At 41.4% G+C, this 24997-nt stretch overlaps 2 protein-coding genes and 1 long non-coding RNA gene across 3 annotated transcripts in view; 1 reads left to right on the forward strand and 2 right to left on the reverse strand.

Annotated features, from left to right (window-relative positions):
• Positions 1–24997, reverse strand: part of LOC138962134 (uncharacterized) — a 264299-nt gene that overhangs the window by 62841 nt on the left and 176461 nt on the right. The gene's annotated exons all lie outside the window — the stretch shown is intronic.
• Positions 1–24997, reverse strand: part of LOC138962098 (sodium- and chloride-dependent transporter XTRP3-like) — a 130910-nt gene that overhangs the window by 57819 nt on the left and 48094 nt on the right. The gene's annotated exons all lie outside the window — the stretch shown is intronic.
• The window catches only part of LOC138950237 (sodium-dependent neutral amino acid transporter B(0)AT1-like), a 62777-nt gene that overhangs the window by 24536 nt on the left and 13244 nt on the right, over positions 1–24997 (forward strand). Inside the window, exons 4-7 of the mRNA XM_070321971.1 lie at positions 11314–11555; positions 12143–12308; positions 13462–13669; positions 13789–13955. Of these exons, the coding sequence (XP_070178072.1) occupies positions 11314–11555; positions 12143–12308; positions 13462–13669; positions 13789–13955 (783 nt within the window). The remainder of the gene's footprint in view (positions 1–11313; positions 11556–12142; positions 12309–13461; positions 13670–13788; positions 13956–24997) is intronic.

Below are 24997 nucleotides of genomic sequence, written 5' to 3' on the forward strand. Positions count from 1 at the left end.
TCATTTGTTTATTTTTAAATAATTTAAAACGTCCTAGGCAAACGACAAGAAGAAGATTTAAAACGTCCTATATTGGTCCCTCGAACAGACAATACAGTAGTCTAAGCAACAACCAAAACGACCTTGGATACAGAAAAATAAAACAATGATAGCACTTCCATACCAACGATGAATTTAAAACTTATGAACAAGACTTTCAACAACTTACAGAATGGCTTCCAGCTTGGTTCATACTCTGGATCATCAGGATCCGCTGTCTCTTCACAGTCTGACTCAGACTGCAGGGTGATGTCAATAGAAGTCAAGCTGCAAACAGTGTAAAAGGATGAAAAGTTTATCCTAGCACAAGCACAGATATTACTTTCCAGGCATAGAAAGGACAATGTTTGTACAATCTAACTACCTTACGGTTTTCTAGTATCATCGCACACACTTACCTTTCTTTCTTACTTAATGTCACAAAATAACTTTTAAAATGTTATTGCCCTGGTGGATGCCAAAAACAAAAATAAAAAAAGCTTACTTAAACGGATCAAGGAATGATGCTGATGGCCGTTTCAACGCTCTCGCAGCCCTTGTTTGTGTAGGTGGAGTACCTCTGCAACAGATATGTATCATTAATAATTATGTGATGAAATATCAGGCTCAGAAAATACCACCCACTTGCACAAGAAGATGTACGATGAGAAACAAAACAAACAAAAATAGAAATCTTCCATTCAGACCTTCCCAAACCACACAAAACTACTACCCATAATGATCATGGCAATAGTGCCTGAACATGCATAAACAAACAACAAGAAGAAAAAAGGAAACAAAACAATCAGGCAAATTTCCTTGACTGGGAACTGAACCCAGATCACTTCTGTGGAAGCACTATCATCCTACCACACCAGGTGGGCTTTCGAAGAAATAAGGGGAGTATACAATCTAACGTTGGACTGTGTCGTCCATGATGAAGCGTCATTTAGAATCTTTCATGATCAATATCTGCTACTCATACTCAACAGACATAAATGTCAGCTTGTCAGGTGGTGATGGAAACTGACCATGACTGGCATGAAAACACACAACAAATGGGAGGGATCGGTTCAGAAATGACCATTTGTATGATGTTGACCAAAGTGGCATAATATTATATACATACTCAGGGAGAAAAAAATGAAGACAGAAATAATAGATGGAATGGAAGCTTCTTGCTTTGGCAGCATGCACTGCTGTGCAAACCGTGCCATTTACTTCTAAGCCCCAGCACCGAGTGGTCAGATAAGGGACGACAGCGCGCTGCCTCAGACTAAAAATAAATGTTGGTAATGTGCACTGTGTGGGCTCGCTGTTGAGCACACAGAACCAAGCCCTGACCTGTGACTGGTCCAGAGTGCAAAATTCGAGTTTCTGCCTGCTCTCTGATGGGGCAAAAACACCTTGTGTCTAAATTTTACTGCTACCTCCAAGCAATGCCTTTAGCACTATGGCAGTGTAAACAGTTTCTGTCTCAAACCGCACACAACGTAGGAAGACCTATTCTAGGCACTTGCATGCAATCAATATCATAAACCTGGTTAAAACACTCACACATTCTGTAAATACTGCTCAGTTGTTTTTCACACTGCTAAAAATCACAGGAAACGGAAGAGCAAAAATAACTGTGAGCCTCATGTTCAATGGTCCGAATGTAAGAAGTTTGGCCAATCACAAAGCTGGTTTCAGAACCACTCCTATCCGCTACAGTGTATTGAGAAGTAAGATATGGTAAATGATGCGCTCGGCTTTTATTTCTTATGAGGAGGAGATACAGAAGACAGAAAAGGCCTGCTCACTCGACAAATCCCAGCAAAAATGTTGATGAAAATTATGACTACCAACTTCCAAAATTAAAATCATTACTATAATAATAGTGATCATTCTTTATTGCAAGACAACTAAAGCAGTGGTGGAGCAGATGACCATAAACCACATTCCGACAATTTACAAGAGTATCGTTGTTAAATACTAAAAGGCCCTACACATGTCTCTGACAGTGCATACATGTGTTCTCTGCAAGACAGATACATAGATGATTCACACAATGCCACTTCTGCTTTTCTTTCTTTCGCAGTTTCACACACTCTCTCTGTCTTACATGGGGCGGGGATATAGCTCAGTTGGTAGCGCGCTGGATTTGTATTCAGTTGGCCGCTGTCAGCGTGAGTTCGATCCCAGGTTCGGCGGAAATTTATTTCAGAGTCAACTTTGTGTGCAGACCCTCTTCGGTGTCCGAACTCTCCCCCCCCCCCCCCCCCCCCCCCCCCCCCCCCCCCGTGTACACTACATTGGGTGTGCACGTTAAAGATCCCATGATTGACAAAAGGGTCTTTCCTGGCAAAATTGCTTAGGCACAGTTAATAATTGTCTACCTATACCCGTGTGACTTGGAATAATAGGCCGTGAAAGGTAAATATGCGCCGAAATGGCTGCAATCTACTGGCCGTATAAAATTTCATCTCACACGGCATCACTGCAGAGCTCCTAGAACTGTACCCACGGAATATGCGCGATATAAGCCTCATTGATTGATTGATTGATTACATTGCAGTGGTGATAACTTGTGTGTGGGAAACCAGCAGCAGATCTAAAATTGCACCGCATAAAAAAGCATAATAGCACAATGATAGGAAGGAATGCTACACATGCAAGAGAAGCTAGCTGCTCCCTTTGATTTGACACTGATAAAACATCTTCACTTTTCCTCTTCATGTACATTCAGGCTTTCGTCCTTGGATTTTGGGCGACCAAAAAGAGAGGAAAGGAAAGATAAGCAGAGATGTTTATAGTATTGTTACTGCTTGAAGTTGATGATTCTGTTAGTAATTTCACAACAAAGAGATGATTTTGTTAGCCATTTCACAGCAAATAGTGAAAGAGACTTACCCCTGCTTTGGGCCAACCTGATCTTCACTGTCTGTGGTAAGAATTTTCTCAACACCAGACAACTGGCCTTCACTGAAATAAATTGGAACAAAACTAAGCTTTACACAGGTCAGTGACAAGATAACTCGCATGTTTACTTTTTGAAAACAACAAAAAACGTGATCAACATAAAAAAGCCAAATAAACATCCTGTAAAAAAACAACAAGACACAACCTACAAAATATGAACTTGACAACTGTAAAGTACATGATCATAGAATTATATGGTTCAATACCAATTCCTCACACAATTTTTAATTTTTAAATTTTCAATTCACATTTATTGCACCTTTACATTCAAAACTTAAGTCTTCATACCTCTCAGATTCAGCTGCAGATATTTCTGACATTCCAGGTGTTGGGTGGCCCATGTGAAATAAGTGCGTGGTGGTTGCTGGAGTTGAAGTAAGTACCCCTGAGGTACCTGGGACGGGCTCTTTTTCGGAAGCAGCTCTGTAAAATACAACGCACTGTGTCACTCTAAAACAACCTGTATATAGGGAATGCTAAAAATTAAAAAAATGAAGCAGGTGGTACCATGGCAACTGTCATTAGACGCAACTTGTATGTAGTGGGGAAATAGCTCTTTCTGTAGCGGTGCTGCGTTCAATAATACTTCTACTACTTATAAATCGCTATCAGTGTGGGTTCGATTCCCACATTTTTTGAGGAATTTATTTCAACTTTGTGCAGACTCTCCCTGGTGTCTGCGCACCCCTATGTGCTCACGCGCATGCACACGATAAAGAACCTAAATTCACAGCGAAAGTCTCAGTGCTTGGAAACATGAATACACACATGCAGGAGAAAAATGGGTAGTGCCTTGACTTTATCATTGTATGGCAGCTCGCTTTCCCCAGGAAGAAAGCAGCCCGAATTTCCATGAGGGTAACCTAACACTGTAACTGGATTATATAAATATTCCTTACCCTAGACTTAGCAGAAATCATTCATACTTGTTCACAGTTGGAATTGAATGCTTTTTAATTTAAATTTTAGTCTAAATATGAACCTTTTTTTTAACAAATAAAATTCAATGCTAGTGCTTAGAAGTTGGTTTACTTACCTGCTTGGAACAGAAACAGGTACATGTGGTACAGCTTCATGGTCTGTATGTAACATCTTTGTAGTTGTACTTGTATTGTAAGACTTTGTAGTTTCATAACTGACAAACAAAAACACAACCATTACAATGCATATATATATATATTGAACAGAAACAGTAAACAGCAGATGGTAAATGAATAGTGTTTGCGTTTGCTGATGCAGACAGTGCTTGAACATTAATTTTAAATCTAATGAACATTTGTTTCTATTTTTAGCAACAAAAAGAATGCAAAAAAACCTCTATACATTGCAGTTATGCTAACGTTTTTGTTTATGCTACTGCTAGTTCAGGCCTGAAAGTCCCAAATAATGGCACACTAGCCTTTGGCCAGTGATTCTTAAACTTTACTAATACTAAGACTAGCCAGACAGCAAACTTTACCATAGCCAAACCAACAATTTGTTACAGTAACTTTTCTGGCATTTGGCAAGTAGATGAGTATTTCTACTCGCCAGTTACATGTTTCTACTCACCATGGCGAGTAAATTACTCGCCACTTTCAGGGCTGTAGTTTTCACAGCGATCAGAAATGGTTCAATTTACAATGCATCATTGCATGTGGCTGTGCACAGACTGAGCAAGTACGTTGTTGGGTTACCCTTGTCGATCCCAAACGCATGCATGCATGATCAGAAAAATACCCGTGGATGAATAACAAAACAAAAGCAAAAGAAAACAAAGCAAAGAGTATAAAATACAACAACGTACGTGTCGAGGAGGAGTTCTGCCAAACTAGGATTTGTCAGACCGAGGCTTTCCTTCAGCTCTTTCCATCTGTTCACCTGTTTTCCGATACTAATTACTTTTGCCTTTTGGACACGCTGATTTTGGTTGCGTCTCCGTTTTCTCTCCGATGCAGACAAGACGTTGTGCCTTGGGTTTGTCACCCTCTTACGCTTTCGAGGGATCACAGATGGTTGGTTATCTGCTTCCATGATTTTATCTTCTTCTTCAGCGTTCGACTGTTTCCCATGTTGGTATTGACTTCGAAGTACTTTCGGGCGTGATTTCCGGTATTGTATACAGCCAGCACCAAAACGAGGCGCCAATGTCGTAGAAGACTCATCCACGAAAATAAATTCTTTGAAAATTTATCACGCTCGACAGAAAGCAGCCAGGATGTTCCCGTTCGCTGAGCGTTCAAATGGAAGTATGCTTGTACTGTATTTAGACGCGCGGGGAGCTCTGTGATGGTTTACGGGAGGCATACTGTGCCTTTAATAAAGGAGCACTGGCTCCGGATTTATGATTTCTTCTCCTGTCAGGTCGTGCTTTTCTTGAATGATTATCGTGAGGAATCATCTGCGGCTAGACTTTTGTTATTGTTTATAAAGGAAGTTTGGCGATGTTCGTGTGTGTGTGGGTGTGTGTGTGTGTGTGTGTGTGTGTGTGTGTGTGTACGAGAGAGAAAGAGAGAGAGAGAGAGAGAGAGAGAGACAGAGACAGAGACAGAGACAGACAGACAGACAGAGACAGACACACAGACAGACAAATAGAGAGAATGTGGGTGTGTGTGAAAGAGAAAGGGGACATAAAGAAAAGGGAGGGATATGGAGAAATGCGAGTGAGAGATATAGGGTAGGGGGGGGGGGGGGATGGGTGAGTCCTCATGCTCCGGGTAGACTTGTCTGTGTGTGTGGGTGACTGAGAAGGGGGGGGGGGGGGGCATCCAGCTCATCATATGTGGAGCAATCAAGACTATTCAAAGATTGCCAGAGAACCCATACTGCGTTGACACCAAGACAGCAGCATCTCTTGCTCACCCACACACACTTGTTAGCTGTCAAGTTTTTTTTATACACATATGTGTCACACACAGACACAGAGGCACACAGGCATAGACACACACATACACACAGGCACACAGGCATAGACACACACATATACACACACACACACACACACGCACGCAAGCACAAACAAACGCACGCACACACACACTGACACACACACACACGCTCGCACGCGCGCAACCACACACACACACACCCAAGCGCACGCACGCAAGCACACACGCAAGCACGCACGCACACACACACAGACACAGACACACACACACACACACACACACAGACACACACACACACACACACACATTCATTAATCCCCCCCCTAAATACATAGCCTTTGACCTCTCCCTCTTTTGTATAAAAGACAGCATGAACTGTCTGGAGCTTCGTTAATAGGCACGCTACAGACCAAAAATGGTTTTACCTGAAAGAAGCGCGCAGTGGCGAAGCCACAAGCCTGAGCCTGCGAAGCAGGCGAGCCAACTAGGGGGGTCCGGGGGCATGCCCCCCCGATTTTTTTTCAAAAAACGATTAAAATATGTGCAATCTGGTGCATTCTGGGCATCGTTTTCAGGGCTGTAATAGTGTTGTGATCTTGTTAAAAATCCCAATTTAGCCTCCCCCCACCACCATTCAACACACCTCCAAACTGGTGAAAACAACACTACTGTAGACTAGTATGTATTCACCAATGCACTGTACTACAGTAGTGGTGTTTTCACCAGTTTGGAGGTACACATGAAAAGGGTTTACAAGTCACAAAAGCATTAAAAAAGGTTACTGCAAAAAAAACAAATGCAAGGAAGAGTAGTCACTCACAAGTCAAAGAAGGCACAGTTCTTCTTGCTGCTTTTGCCGGATTCGTTCTACTTCGTGTCAGCCTTCTTTTTTTCCGGAGGGAAGGTGTTTTCAAGCCAAGCCCAACTCCATTAATTTTGTACGTTCTTCACGCCGGAATCAAATGGTCCCGGCGAATTTCTCTGTACAATATCTGGGCGAAACATTTCGCCAAAAACGACGGCCTACATCCGCAGAACTAGATTGGGAACGTTCTAGATTTAGAACGGCAAGACCAATGACGGACAACGCGCGTGCGCTGGCTTCATTGAGACCGGTGTCACGAATTGAAACCTCTGCTGAACAATCCTTCTCATTGCGATCAATGCGCATGCGCCAATCTTCAAGAATGCGACCCTTTGACCGAACGAACCATGGGTTAGGGTAAGGATTAGGGTTAGGACTAATTAGGGTAAGGGTTAGGGTAAGGGTTAGGGTTAGGTTGTTCACGACCTGATTAATCTCCCTATGTTAGTGCATGCGCATTGACCGCAATGAGAAGGATTGTTCAGGCAGAGGTTTCAGTTCGTACACTTCCTCCTCAACTTCATCGGTATCATTTTCAACTCCAGAAGAAGAAGAGAGATATATAGATAGAAGTTTGGCGAGAACGTCCGGAACATCAAGCGGAACTGTCATAATTATTCAGCCTCCTGAAAGATAGCCAGAGGCACCTTACCGCAAGGACTTGCACACCCACGCACGTGTGCTAGACCTGTCAAGCTACAGGTTATTGTCCTCATCTGGCTCACATACGGCAGGACAAAACCCCAGTCTGCCTCACCCCCGCCCCCCCCCCCCCCCCCGCCACACACCCCACTCCCTTTGCTCCACTTTTCAAAGCCCTCTTGGCCGTTTTATTTTCTTTGCAGAAAACGTATAACGCTGAGGTCTTGTAAATTCTGCGTAGTCAAAACCAAAGTCCTTTCCTTTTCTCTTTTCCACACCCCCCCCTCCACACACACACACACCGTGACACTATGTCGTTTCCCAATCGTTACTTATCATCCATTTCATTTCAATTATACCTTTTCATGATCATTCCATTTCTTCACCTTGAGTTTTCTGCATGACTGTCTTTATTTGGTTTGCAAAAAATAGCATTTTGGTTTTGGAGTTAATAGGAGGTTAAAGCTAAAGATGTTTTTCATTTTAGACTTGAACATAAACATTGTCCGTATATTTTGCAGCAGGTTAACGGAGAACAGGACTTGGTGGTATGAGTAGTTTTACAAAATAATCAAATAGAAACATAAAAAAGTAGACGAAGAGCTTGTTTACATAATTTAGAAATGTATTGAATATGGGCTGTGTGATTGTATGCTTTAGTGTGTTTTCCCGTTGTTATTTTTTTTCTATTTTTTTTTCTTCTTTGAAGATGCATAGTTTTGTATGGTTGATGTTGTTTTATGTTGCTGTCTGATGTTGATGTCGTGTACCGAAAAGAAATAAAAACGTGTAAAAAGAAAAAAAAAAAAAAAAAGCATTTTTGCAGTTTTGGTGGCAAGTCAAATGCACACCTTTGGTTGCTTTCGCGTCTCTCTTCACCCCTACACAACATTACGCAGCCAAAGAAGAGGTTAAACGAGACTCAGTGAACGTATAATTCCCGTAAAGTCAGTAAAATATCCCGCGGGAACCTGTTTTTACTTTTGAAATCTGGTTCGTATTGCAAACGACCAAAATTCACTTGCGACGTACTGGTATCTGGTACTGTACAAGAAGAGAGCTAGACCCACCACAAACACAACAATGAGGGCGTGACAGTGCCGCCTCAACTTTCCCTAAAAGCCGGATATGACGTCATCAAAGATATTTCTCGAAAAAGTGAACAACACGTCGGAGGATATCATACCCAGGAACTCTCATGTGAAATTTCATGAAGATCAGTCATGTAGTTTTCTCTGAATCGTTCTACACGCACACACACACATATACACCAGACCCTCACCTCGATTCCCAGTCAACGTAAAAACGGGACACAAACGTAACCTGACTCACGCATATTATCAGTACCTATCGTACGCCGGCTGACATCTTTTCTCCTTGCGTCATGATTTATGACGATACATCTGTCTCGTGATGATAGCTGCACGTGCAGGGATTTATTCACTGTCTTCTGTAAACTGATTTATTCTGAAAACAGACGTAAGGTTAATTAAATGGGCTTTTTAATGAGGCAGTATTTCGAATGTTTCTTTTACTTTCTATTTTTAGGATGGACACCTAAACTTTGGTAACATAATTTTGTTTTCTAAATTTTATAACGTAGGGGAAGGGCTCCTAAAATGGACCATTTTTTGTTACATTTAGTCAAGTTTTGACTAAATGTTTTAACATAGAGGGGGAATCGAGACGAGGGTCGTGGTGTATGTGTGTGTGTGTGTGTGTGTGTGTGTGTGTGTGTGTGTGTGTGTGTGTGTGTGTGTGTGTGTGTGTGTGTTTGTGTGTGTGTCTGTCTGTGCGTGTGTGTGTGTAGAGCGATTCAGACCAAACTACTGGACCGATCTTTATGAAATTTGACATGAGCGTTCCTGGGAATGATATCCCCGGACTTTTTTTTCTTTTTTTCGATAAATACTTTTGATGACGTCATATCCGGCTTTTTGTAAAAGTTGAGGCGGCACTGTCACACCCTCATTTTTCAATTAAATTGATTGAAATTTTGGCAAAGCAATCTTCGACGAAGGCCGGGGTTTGGTATTGCATTTCAGCTTGGTGGCTTAAAAACTAATGAGTGAGTTTGGTCATTAAAAATCGGAAACTTGTAATTAAAGTTTTTTTTATTAAACGATCCAAAAACAATTTCATCTTATTCTTCATCATTTTCTGATTCCAAAAACATATACATATGTTATATTTGGATTAAAAGCAAGCTCTGAAAATTAAAAATATAAAAATTATGATCAAAATTAAATTCCGAAATCGATTTAAAAACAATTTCATCTTATTCCTTGTTGGTTCCTGATTCCAAAAACATATAGATATGATATGTTTGGATTAAAAACACGTTCACAGAGTTAAAAAGAATAGAGATATAGAAAAGCGTGCTATCCTCCTCAGCGCAACCGCTACCGCGCTTTTCTGGATTGTTAATTTCACTGCCTTTGCCACGAGCGGTGGACAGACGATGCTGCGAGTGTACGGTTTTTCGGAAAAAATGCAATTCGTTCATTTTAATTCTGTGAGTTCGATTGAGCTTGACTAAATGTTGTATTTTCACCTTACGCGACTTGTTTCATGCTGATGGCTAGCTTGTTTTCTGGCGAAGACGTTTCATAATTATTGTGCTTGGTTGTTCTCTGTTTAGTTAACCGTAAGACCGAATTAGAGCGACTTTGATAGACATTAAGCAGACGATTTACAAGCAGTCGATTTTGTAGGCCACATATTACAGGCTACTCGTATTTTGTTGGTGTGCAGCTGGTAATCTATCGCACCTTCTCGGATTTTTGTGTGGATTGAAAGCAGCTGCCAACAAGCGCTTACCGCGCTTATAGAGAAAATGAGATAGTACCAAAGTTGTCAACCTTCATCTCATTATCGAGCTCTTTTTATCGACGTGGAATATTGTGAAATGAGTCTGCCACAATGCTTTGCTTCTGTCGCTTTGACCATGCTTTTTTTGGTGATGCTTCATGTCTGAAAATGCAATTATCAAGATGGACCATTCGATGTCTTTTGTTAATTTCCAGATCTGATACCATTTTGCCACCCCCCGCGGGTTAGGGGGAGTCCCATATTGGTTGGGACGAGAAAGAATTTGCCCGATGCTCCCCAGCATGTCGTAAGAGGCGACTAACGGATTCTGTTTCTCCTTTTACCCTTGTTAAGTGTTTCTTGTATAGAATATAGTCAATTTTTGTAAAGATTTTAGTCAAGCAGTATGTAAGAAATGTTAAGTCCTTTGTAATTGTACTGGAAACTTGCATTCTCCCAGTAAGGTCATATATTGTACTACGTTGCAAGCCCCTGGAGCAAATTTTTGATTAGTGCTTTTGTGAACAAGAAACAATTGACAAGTGGCTCTATCCCATCTTCCCCCTTCCCCCGTCGCGATATAACCTTCGTGGTTGAAAACGACGTTAAACACCAAATAAAGAAAGAAAGAATACAGTTTTGCCTGGCGTTTTACTTCGCATTTTGCCTGGCGTTTTGCCTTTTTATTCATCTTTGAATTTAGCCCATTCCGTATTCCTGCACATTTGTTTCAGACAGATTGAAGTATCCGACAATTAACCTTCAGTACTAGATCGGGGCTGCTTGGAAGATCTTTCTGTTCGGCCTGGCGTTCAGAGATCTGATTGCTTTCTCGAATATTCGTGCATTCGATTTGGCATTGTGCACATACCTGTTTACTTGTGAATGAGTTTAGTGAGCCTCTTCGGACTACTTCAGAATTTGCACAACAGAAGTATCCTCATTATCATCATTTTTATTATAATAGTTTATCACGTTTTGCATTTCTGCTTTCTTCTTCATCGAGATGGACTACATGATGACCCGGCAGTGCTGGGTGGACGCAGCCACCGGCACCCAGATCTTCTTCTCGTTCGGCCTGGCGTTCGGAGATCTCATTGCTTTTTTGTATTCTTGTGCATTTATCACGTTTCTCATTTCTGCTCCCAGATGGAATACCTGATGACTCCGCAGTGCTGGCTGGATGCAGCCACCCAGATCTTCTTCTCGTTCGGCCTGGCGTTCGGAGGGCTGATCGCCTTCTCGTCCTACAACCCGTCCAAAAACAACGTGGAGAAGGACGCCATCTTTGTGTCCCTGACCAACTGGTTCACAGCCATCTACGCCTGCACCGTCATCTTCGCCATCATGGGCTTCAAGGCCACGCTCATGTTTGAGCACTGTGTCGAGCAGTGAGTACACAGCGTGCAAGTTTGAGCGTGCATATTTGAGCGTGAATGCCTGAGCGTGAATGTTTGAGCACTTTGTTGAGCAGTGAGTACAGAGCGTGAATGTCTCAATCCAGTTTGTTTGAGTACTGTTTCGAGCAGTGAGTAGAATGATTGAGCGTGTATTGTGATGTCCGGGCTTCAAAGCCACGCTCGTGTTTGAGCACTGCGTCGAGCAGTGAGTACACAGCTTAATGCTATTACCTATTAGGTAATGTTTGCTTCAACTCTCTTTCTGTCCTTTTTAGAATTTGCATTTAGATTGTAGAGTTTAATGCTAAGAATTGCTTGACAAAATCCTTGACATTAAATAGTCAACGTCTGAAGTTTTTCTTGTTTCGTTGATATTTATTTATTTTTAAGGGGAGATTTTGCCTGACATAAACGTTAAATTGACAGAAGATTAAACAGAATTTTTTTTATTTTTTTTTAAATCAAACAAAGTTTTAAGATTTGTTGTATTACAGTAGACAAGAAAGAAAAGAAAGCATATTTGATCAGAAACTAGTACGTAACACGACTTTACACTTGTTTTCATTTTTTTTATGCAGCAATATAGAGGTGCTGACGGACTATCTACAACTACCCGGATGGAACAAGACCACACTGACCACCGAGATTTACCACGAGAGGTTCGAGCAGAACCTGACACAGTACAACCTTACGGGGATAGACAGAGAGTTTAGACATTGCAGCATGGAGGAGGATCTTGAAAAGGTAAGATGTTTGTAAATCAATAAGATATGGATGTGTATCCCATGACAATCTAACGGGGATAGACAGAGAGTTCAGACACTGAAGCGTGGAGGAGGATCTCGAAAAGGTAAGATATTTGTTAAAACACAGGGAACTGTATCCAATGACAACCTGACGGGGATAGACAGAGAGCTTAGACACTGCAGTATGGAGGATGATCTTGAAGAGGTAAAATGTTTGTTAAACCACAAGAGATAACTGTATCCCAGTACAACCTTACGGGGTTAGATAAAGAGTTCAAACACTGCAGCATCGAGGAGGACCTCAGCAAGGGATCTTGTATAGAAGTGCCACTCATCGTGCCAGGCGAAGGTACCACTACAAAAATAAAGCCGTAAAATGTCGTCGTTTTGCTGTGTTCCATTTGGGCGTAAGCGTGGAGCAGCAACAACAGTAAAATGGACCCCCCACCCACCCCCCTTTTTAAGACCCTCACCACCCAATTAAGACTTCACCTTTTAATATCTTGCTTTTGTTTAGATGTGGTGTTCATAACGTCTGTAAATTTACCCTTATGATAGTGCTCCTTCCCTTTTACGAACTGCTGTTCGTATGGTTAATTGTTTTATGTAGGGTGTACATTTATATGTTCTATTCGACGGGCGCTGTGGCGGGGTGGTAAGACGTCGGCCTCGTAATCGGAAGGTCGAGGGTTCGAATCCCGGCCGCGGCCGCCTGGTGGGTTAAGAGTGGAGATTTTTCCGAGCTCTCAGGTCAACTTATGTGCAGACCTGCTAGTGACTTATCCCCCTTCGTGTGTACACGCAAGCACAAGACCATGTGCGCACGGAAAAGATCCTGTAATCCATGTCAGAGTTCGGTGGGTTATGGAAACACGAAAATACCCAGCATGCTTCCTCCGAAAGCGGCGTGTGGCTGCCTAAATGGCGGGGTAAAAACGGTCATACACGTAAAATTCCACTCGTGTAAAAACACGAGTGTATATGGGAGTTTCAGCCCACGAACGCAGAAGAATATGTTCTATTCTGTATATGTTCTTTTGTAAAGGGCCTAGAGGTTAGGCACTCAAAAATGTCCAGTTATTATTATAAGTTTTTTGGTGAACTTAGAAAGGGGGTTCCAGTGTTCCATACCAACTAATTTCTCACTGCAGGGTGCGGAAGGAACAGGTCTTGCCTTCATCGTGTTCACACAAGCCATTGTGGAGTTTGGCCCGTCCTCGCCATTTTGGTCCATCGTCTTCTTCCTCATGCTGCTCTCCCTTGGCTTGGGGTCAGAGTTCGGCACCATAGAGGGCGTGGCAACCTCGCTCTACGACCTTGACTTTCACCCCTGGGTCAGGAAGAAGTGGCTGGTTTCAGGTGAGCGCCGACAGCTAGTACAGGCCTAGAACTTACACTATTTAGAAATCGTCCCGAAGCTCGCGCGGAAGACACAAACGAGATGATCAAAACATTTCATGCATGGCTTATTGTTTCAGCCGTGCTGTGTGGGTCGTGCTGCATGGTGGGGTTCCTCTTCGTGCTGGGCAGTGGCTCCTACTGGGTGGCTCTCTTTGACTCCTTCGCCGGCTCCTTCCCCCTCATCCTGGTGGCTCTGGCCGAGACTGTGGGTGTGGGATGGATCTACGGTGTGGACAGGTCAGATGTCAGAGCACACGCACACACACACACACACACATAGGTGGTTTTACAGTCATTTGGGGTCGGCTGTGTATCAAAATGCCATCTTGCTCAAAACACAGGCATTTGGGGTCTCTTTTGTTTTAAGTGTTAGAAAGTTTCTTAAAACTTCAATGAGCGTTAAATGCCATTTTAAAGTGTGAAAACTCATTTCAGGAGGTTATTACATAAAATGCAACCTCCAGCGTGATTTTTAGAAAAACAGACATTTGGGGACGATGTTTGCTGTACAGCAGTCAAATGGGGACGTATGTGTACAAAAAGTGCAGAGCTAGAATTATGTTATCGGTGCTATGAATGTTTTAGGTGTTAGAAAGTTTGTTAAAACTTCAATGAGCGTTAAATGCCATTCTAAAGTGTCAAAACTCATTTCAGGAGGTTATTACATAAAATGCAACCTCCAGCGTGATCTTTTAGAAACAAACAGGTATTTGGGGACGATGTTTGCTGACAAGCAGTGAAATGGGGACGTCCAAAAGTGCAGAGCTCCCGCAGAGCTATATGAATGGTTTCATCACATACATGGCGCTAGGCGACATATGTTGTGAAAAATTTTACAAATCACGTTTTTGCGCCCGATATTTTCTTGTCATCTCCAAAGTCAAGGGACAAACACGAAATTCCTTGACTTTTGGGGTAGCGCGACTCTGTTAATTTTAAGAATTAAAAAAAAAAAAATTCATTACTAGGATGTCCCATCGTTGGGAAATTCCGGTCGCTTCCTCCGAGTGGAAAGCTAGCAGTGACAGAGTCGCACTACCCCAAGTCAAGGGATCTATTAGTCCTGTTTCGCCGTTATCCCAATTCGCCCCCATCCCATTTTGGCGACATTTCTCAGGCCAAGTGTCATTTTACCACCATATCATGTACCATTAGCTCCACATCCCATTTTGGCGCAATCCCGTTTCGCCGTTAGCCCATTTCGCCCCCATCCCATTTTTGCGACATTTTACAGGCCAAGTGTCATTTTACCACCATGTCATGTACCATTAGCTCCACGTCCCATTTTGGCGCAATCCCGTTTGGCCGTTATCCCATTTTGCCCCCATCCCATTTTTGCGACATTTCATAGGCCATGTGTCATTTTACATGCCATTCTAAAGTGTCAAAACTCATTTCAGGAGGTTATTACATAAAATGCAACCTCCAGCGTGATTTTTTAGAAACAAACAGGTATTTGGGGACGATGTTTGCTGACAAGCAGTGAAATGGGGACGTCCAAAAGTGCAGAGCTCCCGCAGAGCTATATGAATGGTTTCATCACATACATGGCGCTAGGCGACATATGTTGTGAAAAATTTTACAAATCACGTTTTTGCGCCCGATATTTTCTTGTCATCTCCAAAGTCAAGGGACAAACACGAAATTCCTTGACTTTTGGGGTAGCGCGACTCTGTTAATTTTAAGAATTAAAAAAAAAAAATTCATTACTAGGATGTCCCATCGTTGGAAAATTCCGGTCGCTTCCTGCGAGTGGAAAGCTAGCAGTGACAGAGTCGCACTACCCCAAGTCAAGGGATCTATTAGTCCTGTTTCGCCGTTATCCCAATTCGCCCCCATCCCATTTTGGCGACATTTCTCAGGCCAAGTGTCATTTTACCACCATATCATGTACCATTAGCTCCACATCCCATTTTGGCGCAATCCCGTTTCGCCGTTAGCCCATTTCGCCCCCAACCCATTTTTGCGACATTTTACAGGCCAAGTGTCATTTTACCACCATGTCATGTACCATTAGCTCCACGTCCCATTTTGGCGCAATCCCGTTTGGCCGTTATCCCATTTTGCCCCCATCCCATTTTTGCGACATTTCATAGGCCATGTGTCATTTTACATGCCATTCTAAAGTGTCAAAACTCATTTCAGGAGGTTATTACATAAAATGCAACCTCCAGCGTGATTTTTTAGAAACAAACAGGTATTTGGGGACGATGTTTGCTGTACAGCAGTGAAATGGGGACGTCCAAAAGTGCAGAGCTCCCGCAGAGCTATATGAATGGTTTCATCACATACATGGCGCTAGGCGACATATGTTGTGAAAAATTTTACAAATCACGTTTTTGCGCCCGATATTTTCTTGTCATCTCCAAAGTCAAGGGACAAACACGAAATTCCTTGACTTTTGGGGTAGCGCGACTCTGTTAATTTTAAGAATTAAAAAAAAAAAAATTCATTAGCAGGATGTCCCATCGTTGGGAAATTCCGGTCGCTTCCTCCGAGTGGAAAGCTAGCAGTGACAGAGTCGCACTACCCCAAGTCAAGGGATCTATTAGTCCTGTTTCGCCGTTATCCCAATTCTTCTCATCCCATTTTGACGACATTTCTCAGGCCAAGTGTCATTTTACCACCATATCATGTACCATTAGCTCCACATCCCATTTTGGCGCAATCCCGTTTGGCCGTTATCCCATTTTGCCCCATCCCATTTTTGCGACATTTCATAGGCCATGTGTCATTTTACCACCGTGTCAAACCACTAGCGCCACATTCCATTTTGTCGCCATGCCGTTTTGCCGTCATCCCATTTTGCCGCCATCTCTATTTCGCGACATTTTGGATTGTGGCAAAAATGGAATTTGGCGTAAACGGAATGTCTTCCTAGTTGGTTTAAACAAAGTTTTATTCAGGATTTCTTCGCATGAACAGTTCAAAACACACAACTAGGACACGCACTCAAGCAAATGCTTATATCACGTGACCAGAACAGTACTAAATTACACACATTTTCGTAATGGTGGACATAACAACAATAAACCAGAAGAACAAATTGAAAGAATGGGGATGGGGAGCTAACTAGGAACAAAGGAATCTACAGAAGATAAAAAGAAAAGGGAGGGGGAGGAGGAAGAAAGTACTAACAACCACAAGGAGAGACTAGGACGAAAGCGCATAGGAAGAGAGCATCAAGTCTAAGACATGCAACATGTAAATTCAGGTAAATGTAACAATTTTTTATGGAAGGCAGTAATTGAATAACGCAGTATAGTAGTATAGTGAGGCTTGGCAAGAAGAATAAATAAAAAATGTGATGGCGGCCAAATGGGATGGTGTCAAAATGGGATGACGCGCTATTGTTATGACACGGTAGTAAAATGACGCTTGGCTTGTGAAATGTCGCGAAAATGGGATGGGGGATAAATGGAATACGGTGAAACGGCATGGCGGCCAAATGGGATATGGTGTCAAAATGGGATGTTGCGCTTTTGTTATGACATGTTAGTAAAATGCCCTGTCACGTAGTCTCAATCCAAATTGGAAATCCATAGCATCATCATTATAATCATCCTCATCTCATTAATCATTCAAAATTATAAATTTTATAAAATGACGCTTGGCTTGTGAAATGTCGCGAAAATGGGATGGGGCAAAAAATGGGACGGCGGCAAAAATGGGATTGCACCAAAATGGGATGTGGATCAGCCACTAGATTGCCAATTTTAAAGTCTTAGGTATGACCCGGTGTGACGTTTTTATCTTTCGCCGTGTTGATATTTCGATTTTCGGCCTCGTTGATCTAGTATAAACTCTACACTGAACAAAAAACAAGTCGCGTAAGGCGAAAATACAATATTTAGTCAAGTAGCTGTCGAACTCATAGAATGAAACTGAACGCAACGCAACGCAGCAAGACCGTATACTCGTAGCATCGTCACTCCACCGCCCGTGGCAAAGGCAGTGCACGTGGAATTGACAAGAAGAGCGGGGTATTCGTTGCGCTGAGAAGGATAGCACGCTTTTCTGTACCTCTCTTCGTTTTAACTTTCTGAGCGTGTTTTTAATCCAAACATATCATATCTATATATTTTTGGAATCAGGAACCGACAAGGAATAAGATGAAAGTGTTTTTAAATTGATTTCGAAAAAGAAATTTGATAATAATTTTTATATATTTAATTTTCAGAGCTTGTTTTTAATCCGAATATAACATATTTATATGTTTTTGGAATCAGCAAATGATGGAGAATAAGATAAACGTAAATTTGGATCGTTTTATAAATTTTTATTTTTTTTTACAATTTTTAGATTTTTAATGACCAAAGTCATTAATTAATTTTTAAGCCACCAAGCTGAAATGCAATACCGAACCCCGGGCTTTGTCGAAGAGTACGTGACCAAAATTTCAACCAATTTGGTTGAAAAATGAGGGCGTGACAGTGCCGCCTCAACTTTCACGAAAAGCCGGATATGACGTCATCAAAGACATTTATCAAAAAAATGAAAAAAACGTATGGGGATTTCATACCCAGGAACTCTCATGTCAAATTTCATGAAGATCGGTGCAGTAGTTTAGTCTGAATCGCTCTACACACACACACACACACACGCACACACGCACGCACGCACACACACACGCACATACACCACGACCCTCGTTTCGATTCCCCCTCGATGTTAAAATATTTAGTCAAAACTTGACTAAATATAAAAACACCCTTCGATAGTACTGATGAGCGACCTTGTGTACCTTACATTCATGGGGCCAAATTTGTCCAACCAATTATTTTATTTAACTTAGAAATTTGATTCATCCTAAAATGTTTCCCTTCTTACTCAAGGGACGTAACCACTCGGTACACGTTTTCGAAGAATTCGATTTTGGGAGTGAAATCTATTTAATTTCACAACCAATTTTCTTCACATGCAAGAAACTGACATGCTTTTCGTCCATAAATAATTTCCTTTCTTAATTTTACCAGGAAACAACATTTCAGTCTCGAGTAAATATCGAGGGGGAAATATGTACACAGGCGAAGGATGAAATCGTTACACCGGCCGAGGTTCGAACCCACGACCTCCCGATCACGGGGCGGACGCCTTACCACTAGGCTAACCGTGCCGGTTTACCCTTGAGTGACAGACGGACAGACAAAAGAATATACAGACAGACCGTAATTAACACAAACACACACACTCAGCAGAGCAAAGCGGTATGACACACACACTCAGCAGAGCAAGGCAGTATAACACAAACACTGAGTCTGATTTATGAGAATGAGAATGAGGGAGAGAGAATTGTATTGAATTGAATTGAATTAAATTGAATTGAATTGATCTTTATCTTAACACAAACAGAATAATAAATGCTAAAATGCTCTCTTTTTCATCCCGCAGACAGTCAAAATTCCAATCAAAAACAAGGAAAGAGATAGAAATAAAAGGAACAGTTATGACAGCTTTACAGACAGACAGACAGACAGACAGACAGAAAGAGAGACAAACAAGTCGCGTAAGGCGAAAATACAATATTTAGTCAAGTAGCTGCCATTTTTCAGCAAGACCGTATGCTCGTAGCATCGTCAGTCCACCGCTCATGGCAAAGGCAGTGAAATTGACAAGAAGAGCGGGGTAGTAGTTGCGCTAAGAAGGATAGCACGCTTTTCTGTACCTCTCTTTGTTTTAACTTTCTGAGCGTGTTTTTAATCCAAACATATCATATCTATATGTTTTTGGAATCAGGAACCGACAAGGAATAAGATGAAAGTGTTTTTAAATTGATTTGGACAATTTAATTTTGATAATAATTTTTATATATTTAATTTTCAGAGCTTGTTTTTAATCCGAATATAACATATTTATATGTTTTTGGAATCAGCAAATGATGGAGAATAAAATAAACGTAAATTTGGATCGTTTTATAAATTTTTATTTTTTTTTACAATTTTCCGATTTTTAATGACCAAAGTCATTAATTAATTTTTAAGCCACCTAGCTGAAATGCAATACCGAACCCCGGGCTTCGTCGAAGATTACTTGACCAAAATTTCAACCAATTTGGGTGAAAAATGAGGGCGTGACAGTGCCGCCTCAACTTTCACGAAAAGCCGGATATGACGTCATCAAAGACATTTATCAAAAAAATGAAAAAAAACGTATGGGGATTTCATACCCAGGAACTCTCATGTCAAATTTTATAAAGATCGGTCCAGTAGTTTAGTCTGAATCGCTCTACACACACACACACACGCACACACGCACACACGCACACACGCACACACACACACACGCACATACACCACGACCCTCGTTTCGATTCCCCCTCGATGTTAAAATATTTAGTCAAAACTTGACTAAATATAAAAAGAAACAAACAGACAGACAGACAGAGAGAGAGAGAGAGAGCCAGAGAAAGAGAGAGACAGAGAAACAGAGACATAGAGAGAAAGATAAACAGACACACAGACACCGACAGAAAAGTTGTGTGAAGAGCAGCTCAGCAGAATTTGTCTTACATTTTGGAAAGTTTTCTGACGATTTGGACGTGAAAACGAGACTGAACCCATGCAATAATTTTTTCAAAACTGCTCCGAAACTATCCCAAAATCAAGTAATTAAATGACATGTTGTTACTGTACGATAACTAAATCTTTCAATCAATCAATCAATATGAGGCTTATATCGCGCGTATTCCGTGGGTACAGTTCTAAGCGCAGGGATTTATTTATTTTTTATTTTATTTTTATTTTATGCAATTTATATCGCGCACATATTCAAGGCGCAGGGATTTATTTATGCCGTGTGAGATGGAATTTTTTTACACAATACATCACGCATTCACATCGGCCAGCAGATTGCAGCCATTTCGGCGCATATCCTACTTTTCACGGCCTATTATTCCAAGTCACACGGGTATTTTGGTGGACATTTTTATATATGCCTATACAATTTTGCCAGGAAAGACCCTTTTGTCAATCGTGGGATCTTTAACGTGCACACCCCAATGTAGTGTACACGAAGGGACCTCGGTTTTTCGTCTCATCCGAAAGACTAGCACTTGAACCCACCACCTAGGTTAGGAAAGGGGGGAGAAAATTGCTAACGCCCTGACCCAGGGTCGAACTCGCAACCTCTCGCTTCCGAGCGCAAGTGCGTTACCACTCGGACACCCACCCTAACCCTAACTAAGTCTTTCCGATGTATTGTCATTCTAACTTGTTTTATCACACTCGGAAAATATCACACGCAATATACTATCAATCAATCAATCAATCAATATGAGGCTTATATCGCGCGTATTCCGTGGGTACAGTTCTAAGCGCAGGGATTTATTTATCATTTTTTTAATCTTTTTCATTTTTTATTTTATGCATGCAATTTATATCGCGCACATATTCAAGGCGCAGGGATTTATTTATTCCGTGTGAGATGGATTTGTTTTTTTTACACAATACATCACGCATTCACATCGGCCAGCAGATCGCAGCCATTTCGGCGCATATCCTACTTTTCACGGCCTATTATTCCAAGTCACACGGGTATTTTGGTGGACATTTTTATATATGCCTATACAATTTTGCCAGGAAAGAGCCTTTTGTCAATCGTGGGATCTTTAACGTGTACACCCCAATGTAGTGTACACGATACTAGCGAAATTATAATTTTTTTTGTTTGTTCTATAAATGTGACATGCTTTAGGCTGTTATATACTACATTATAACCGAGATGATGTTTTTAGATCCACAGATTTAGGTCAAAAATATGATAGTTTTTCTGAGATGGTGCAGACAACGTTAACCCTCATATAAATTAAATGTATTCCATGGTGGAATCCTGCTTGCACAATCTAATCTATTCAATCTAACCTAATCATAGGCACAATCAATAGAATCAAAATCACTCACTTTTATTTTCTTGCCTTTCTGCTATTCCTCTCGTCTTTGAAAGATCACCAAAGTCATCAAAATCAGGTATTTACCACTGTATGCAACAAGTCTCACAAACTCGAATTATCTCTCTTGCAAACTGACAGATTTAACACCCGCACCATATGATGTCTGACCGGACAATTGCTAATTTGTAAAAAAAAAGGGGGTCCTTTACGTCCTCACATGAAATTTTCCTTTTAGGGACATGAGTTGATGATACGCTAAAAGAAGAAAAGGAGGGAAAGAAAAGGGCAAGACCAAGCAATCCCGACCGTGATAGGACCCCGGCCCCGCTCTCCATGAATAAGGGAGGGGGGTGGGGCAATGAGAAATATACTCGGGGATAATTTTTCCTTTATATGCGTTGACTTCCTAGGGGAAGGACCATTAAAAACATGGATTTTTAATTCAATTTTAGTTTCGTTAAGAAAAAGATAAAACTCAGGACCACCTGTTAGAAGGTTTAAAAGTGACAACATTGTGAGAAAAATATAAAGAACATGCGCAAAACGTAATACTGATCTTCTATAGGGTAGTAACATTTGGATACATCATTTCATTGACGCACGCATGAGTTGCTATGCGGCATTTGTTAATTTTAAATGGGATAAAAAGATCTATCTGCGTTGTCCGTCGACCTCCCCGCCACTACAATAGTCGCAGGGGAGGCGACGTCACATTAGCAGTATTAACTGAGAGAGGAAACAGCTATCCTCTCGTTTATATAATCATGTTTTTATGTTTATTGTGTAATCCGAAAACAGGAGTTTAAAACCATCAGGAAAAAAAAAAACACGCACTCGCCCGCGAGGTGGGGCAATGCCCTTCCCTCCCTGCGAGCTGTGTGTCCCCTTTGTTTAAGTTAATACCGTTGACAAATGACGATCATATATTTATGCTGGCTTTATTTTATTTTGCCCCCCATTTAGGGAGTCCAGAATTACAAGGGACTTGCAGTGATTTTTTAATTGTGAGAATTTCCTCAGACGACAGATCTCTGCTCCCCGCGAGAGCGCTGAGGGCCATGAGATAGGTGTCTGGTTTAGGGACGGACACTTTATTTTTTGTCACAAAACAGTAGGTATCCGTTAATAAGTTGATGAGAGCCTCGGGGCTCTGCTTCTGCCTAGCAGTCACCATAGAGGTGAGGCAGAGCTCCAGGTAGCCTCTCAGGTCTTTTTCTTCTGGTTTTTGGGTTGTTATGAACACAAAGTCTCTGTGACTATCGACTTTTTTTGAGGATTTTTGCTAATTTGCGAAACGAACTAACTTTATGTAGGCCACGACCTCTCAAAGGGGTGAGAACCGTGTCAGTGTATTAACCAATCATATGAACACCTTAATTGCCCGGCACGTGTGCTCTCAAAATCCACTGACCAATAGCCGACGAGAACGACATCACTGCAGGACGGTCAAGTCATGCAATCCAATTGGGCGGTGTTTATGATGCTCCCCGTGTCGACCACTGTTGCGTCTTCAAATGTCCAGTGTCAATTGTATTGGATGATTCTCAACGCCCAATACCAAACGCTTATAACTTTTATCAACGCAACTTTTAACTTGTACAGCCCCACTCCCGTCATCCTCCCGGCCCCACCCCCACACACCCAGCTTTTTCTTAGCGTACAACCACCTCATGTCCCAAATAGAATCTTATTCTGGGGACACAAATAGAAATTTACATACATTCAACTCGTGGTCAAAACAGCGTTTATGCTTGCGGCCATTGTCACCTAGGCGAGACCATGAAATCTTGGCGAAAAATGTTTAATATCTTTATTGTACAAAATAAAACAAACTAACAAAAACCGATTTTATCTCACAGAATATTATCAAGCTGTTCTCGCAACAACAACAACAACAACAACATCAACAACAACAACAACAACAACAACAACAACAACAACAACAACAACAACAACAACAACAACAACAACAACAACAACACCACTTCAGGGAGTTATTCCATGAAAAATGCATGGATGTATAATTTCTATTCGATTTTGTTTTCGCTGTGTACAAAAGGAAACAAACAAACTGACAATAACCGATTTTATCTTACAGAATATGATCATGCTGTTCTGGCAACAATAACAAAAACACTTAACAGAGTTATTCCATAAAATCGCATGGATGTATTATATATTTTCTATTCGAAAAAAACCCACCCGAATGTTATGCTTAAAGTATTCCCATACACGTTTTAGGATTGGACATGAAACGGTTACCGAAGGTGCTTTTCCTCAGGCCCGTACAGACACTTCGGCATGCTTGAATTCTTTGACATTCAACAAGGCTTGAGTCGGTTTCGTGTAATCCCTTTGCCTAATCAGTCAAATTATACACGTCATATAAAATGTTCCCGGCAGATATCAAACCATACGTGCAGAAGTATCGTCTGTTTCTCACGCGGGCTTAAAGCTTAATTATGATCAAAGCACTCTCTGAATGGTAACATGAAAGCACAGCTGTTTAATATTTTCCCACACACACACACGCACACGTGCGCACGAGAAAACATAAGACTTTCATAAGTAATGTGATTAATCAACATGAAATAAACTTTTTTGTTGGCTTCTAGCGTGAAAAAGCGCGTGGGTGGCACGAACATTTTCATAATAATAAACATCACCTTTATCACAGACTTATATCCCATTTCGTGACACCTACCACTACTCCACTACATCAAAGGATGTCTGTTGAGATAATCGAATGGTTCAAAACTTTCAAACCTGCGCGCATATTCTAAGCCGACTAACACATAATAGTCAAGGACATCATAAAATGGTTCTCGGTGAAAACTTGACCGAGGGCCATTTTACGACGTCCTTGACCAGATAGTGTTTATGGCCAAACCAAGCACAACCCGAGTGTGTCAAGTATACTCATGTGTGTTGCTTCTTGGACAATGTAAAGAACACCGAAAGTACTTCAATGCCGTTCTCGAGTTACGTTGACTTTTACAAAGGTTGCAGCTGACACGGCTTACGTAATCCGGTTTCCTGGTCATGTGTGTGAAAAATGTGTCCATTAAAAGCATAATCTTTAATTCATATATTATTTCAAAAAAGATGTTAAAACTAAGGACCACCTTTTGTTAAATACTTTAAGAGTGAAACGTAATGTGAAAAATAGAGAAACTGTGGCCTATTATGTGTTTTCGCCGGGAGGTGTCAATTGGCAGGCCAGGCACTTAATCACGCTTGACTCCCCTCCGCTTAAGCGGCAATCGTTTAGCAAGCGCCGGTGTCTGCTTCAAGAAAGCCCTTCACACCCGGATTAAGTGAGGGAACATCGAATAGTGACATTTTTCGATGTGATTTTTCGATTTCATAAACAACAATTTTGAAAAATAATATAAAAG

This window comes from Littorina saxatilis, linkage group LG1 (assembly GCF_037325665.1).
Source record: "Littorina saxatilis isolate snail1 linkage group LG1, US_GU_Lsax_2.0, whole genome shotgun sequence".
NCBI lineage: Eukaryota > Metazoa > Mollusca > Gastropoda > Littorinimorpha > Littorinidae > Littorina > Littorina saxatilis.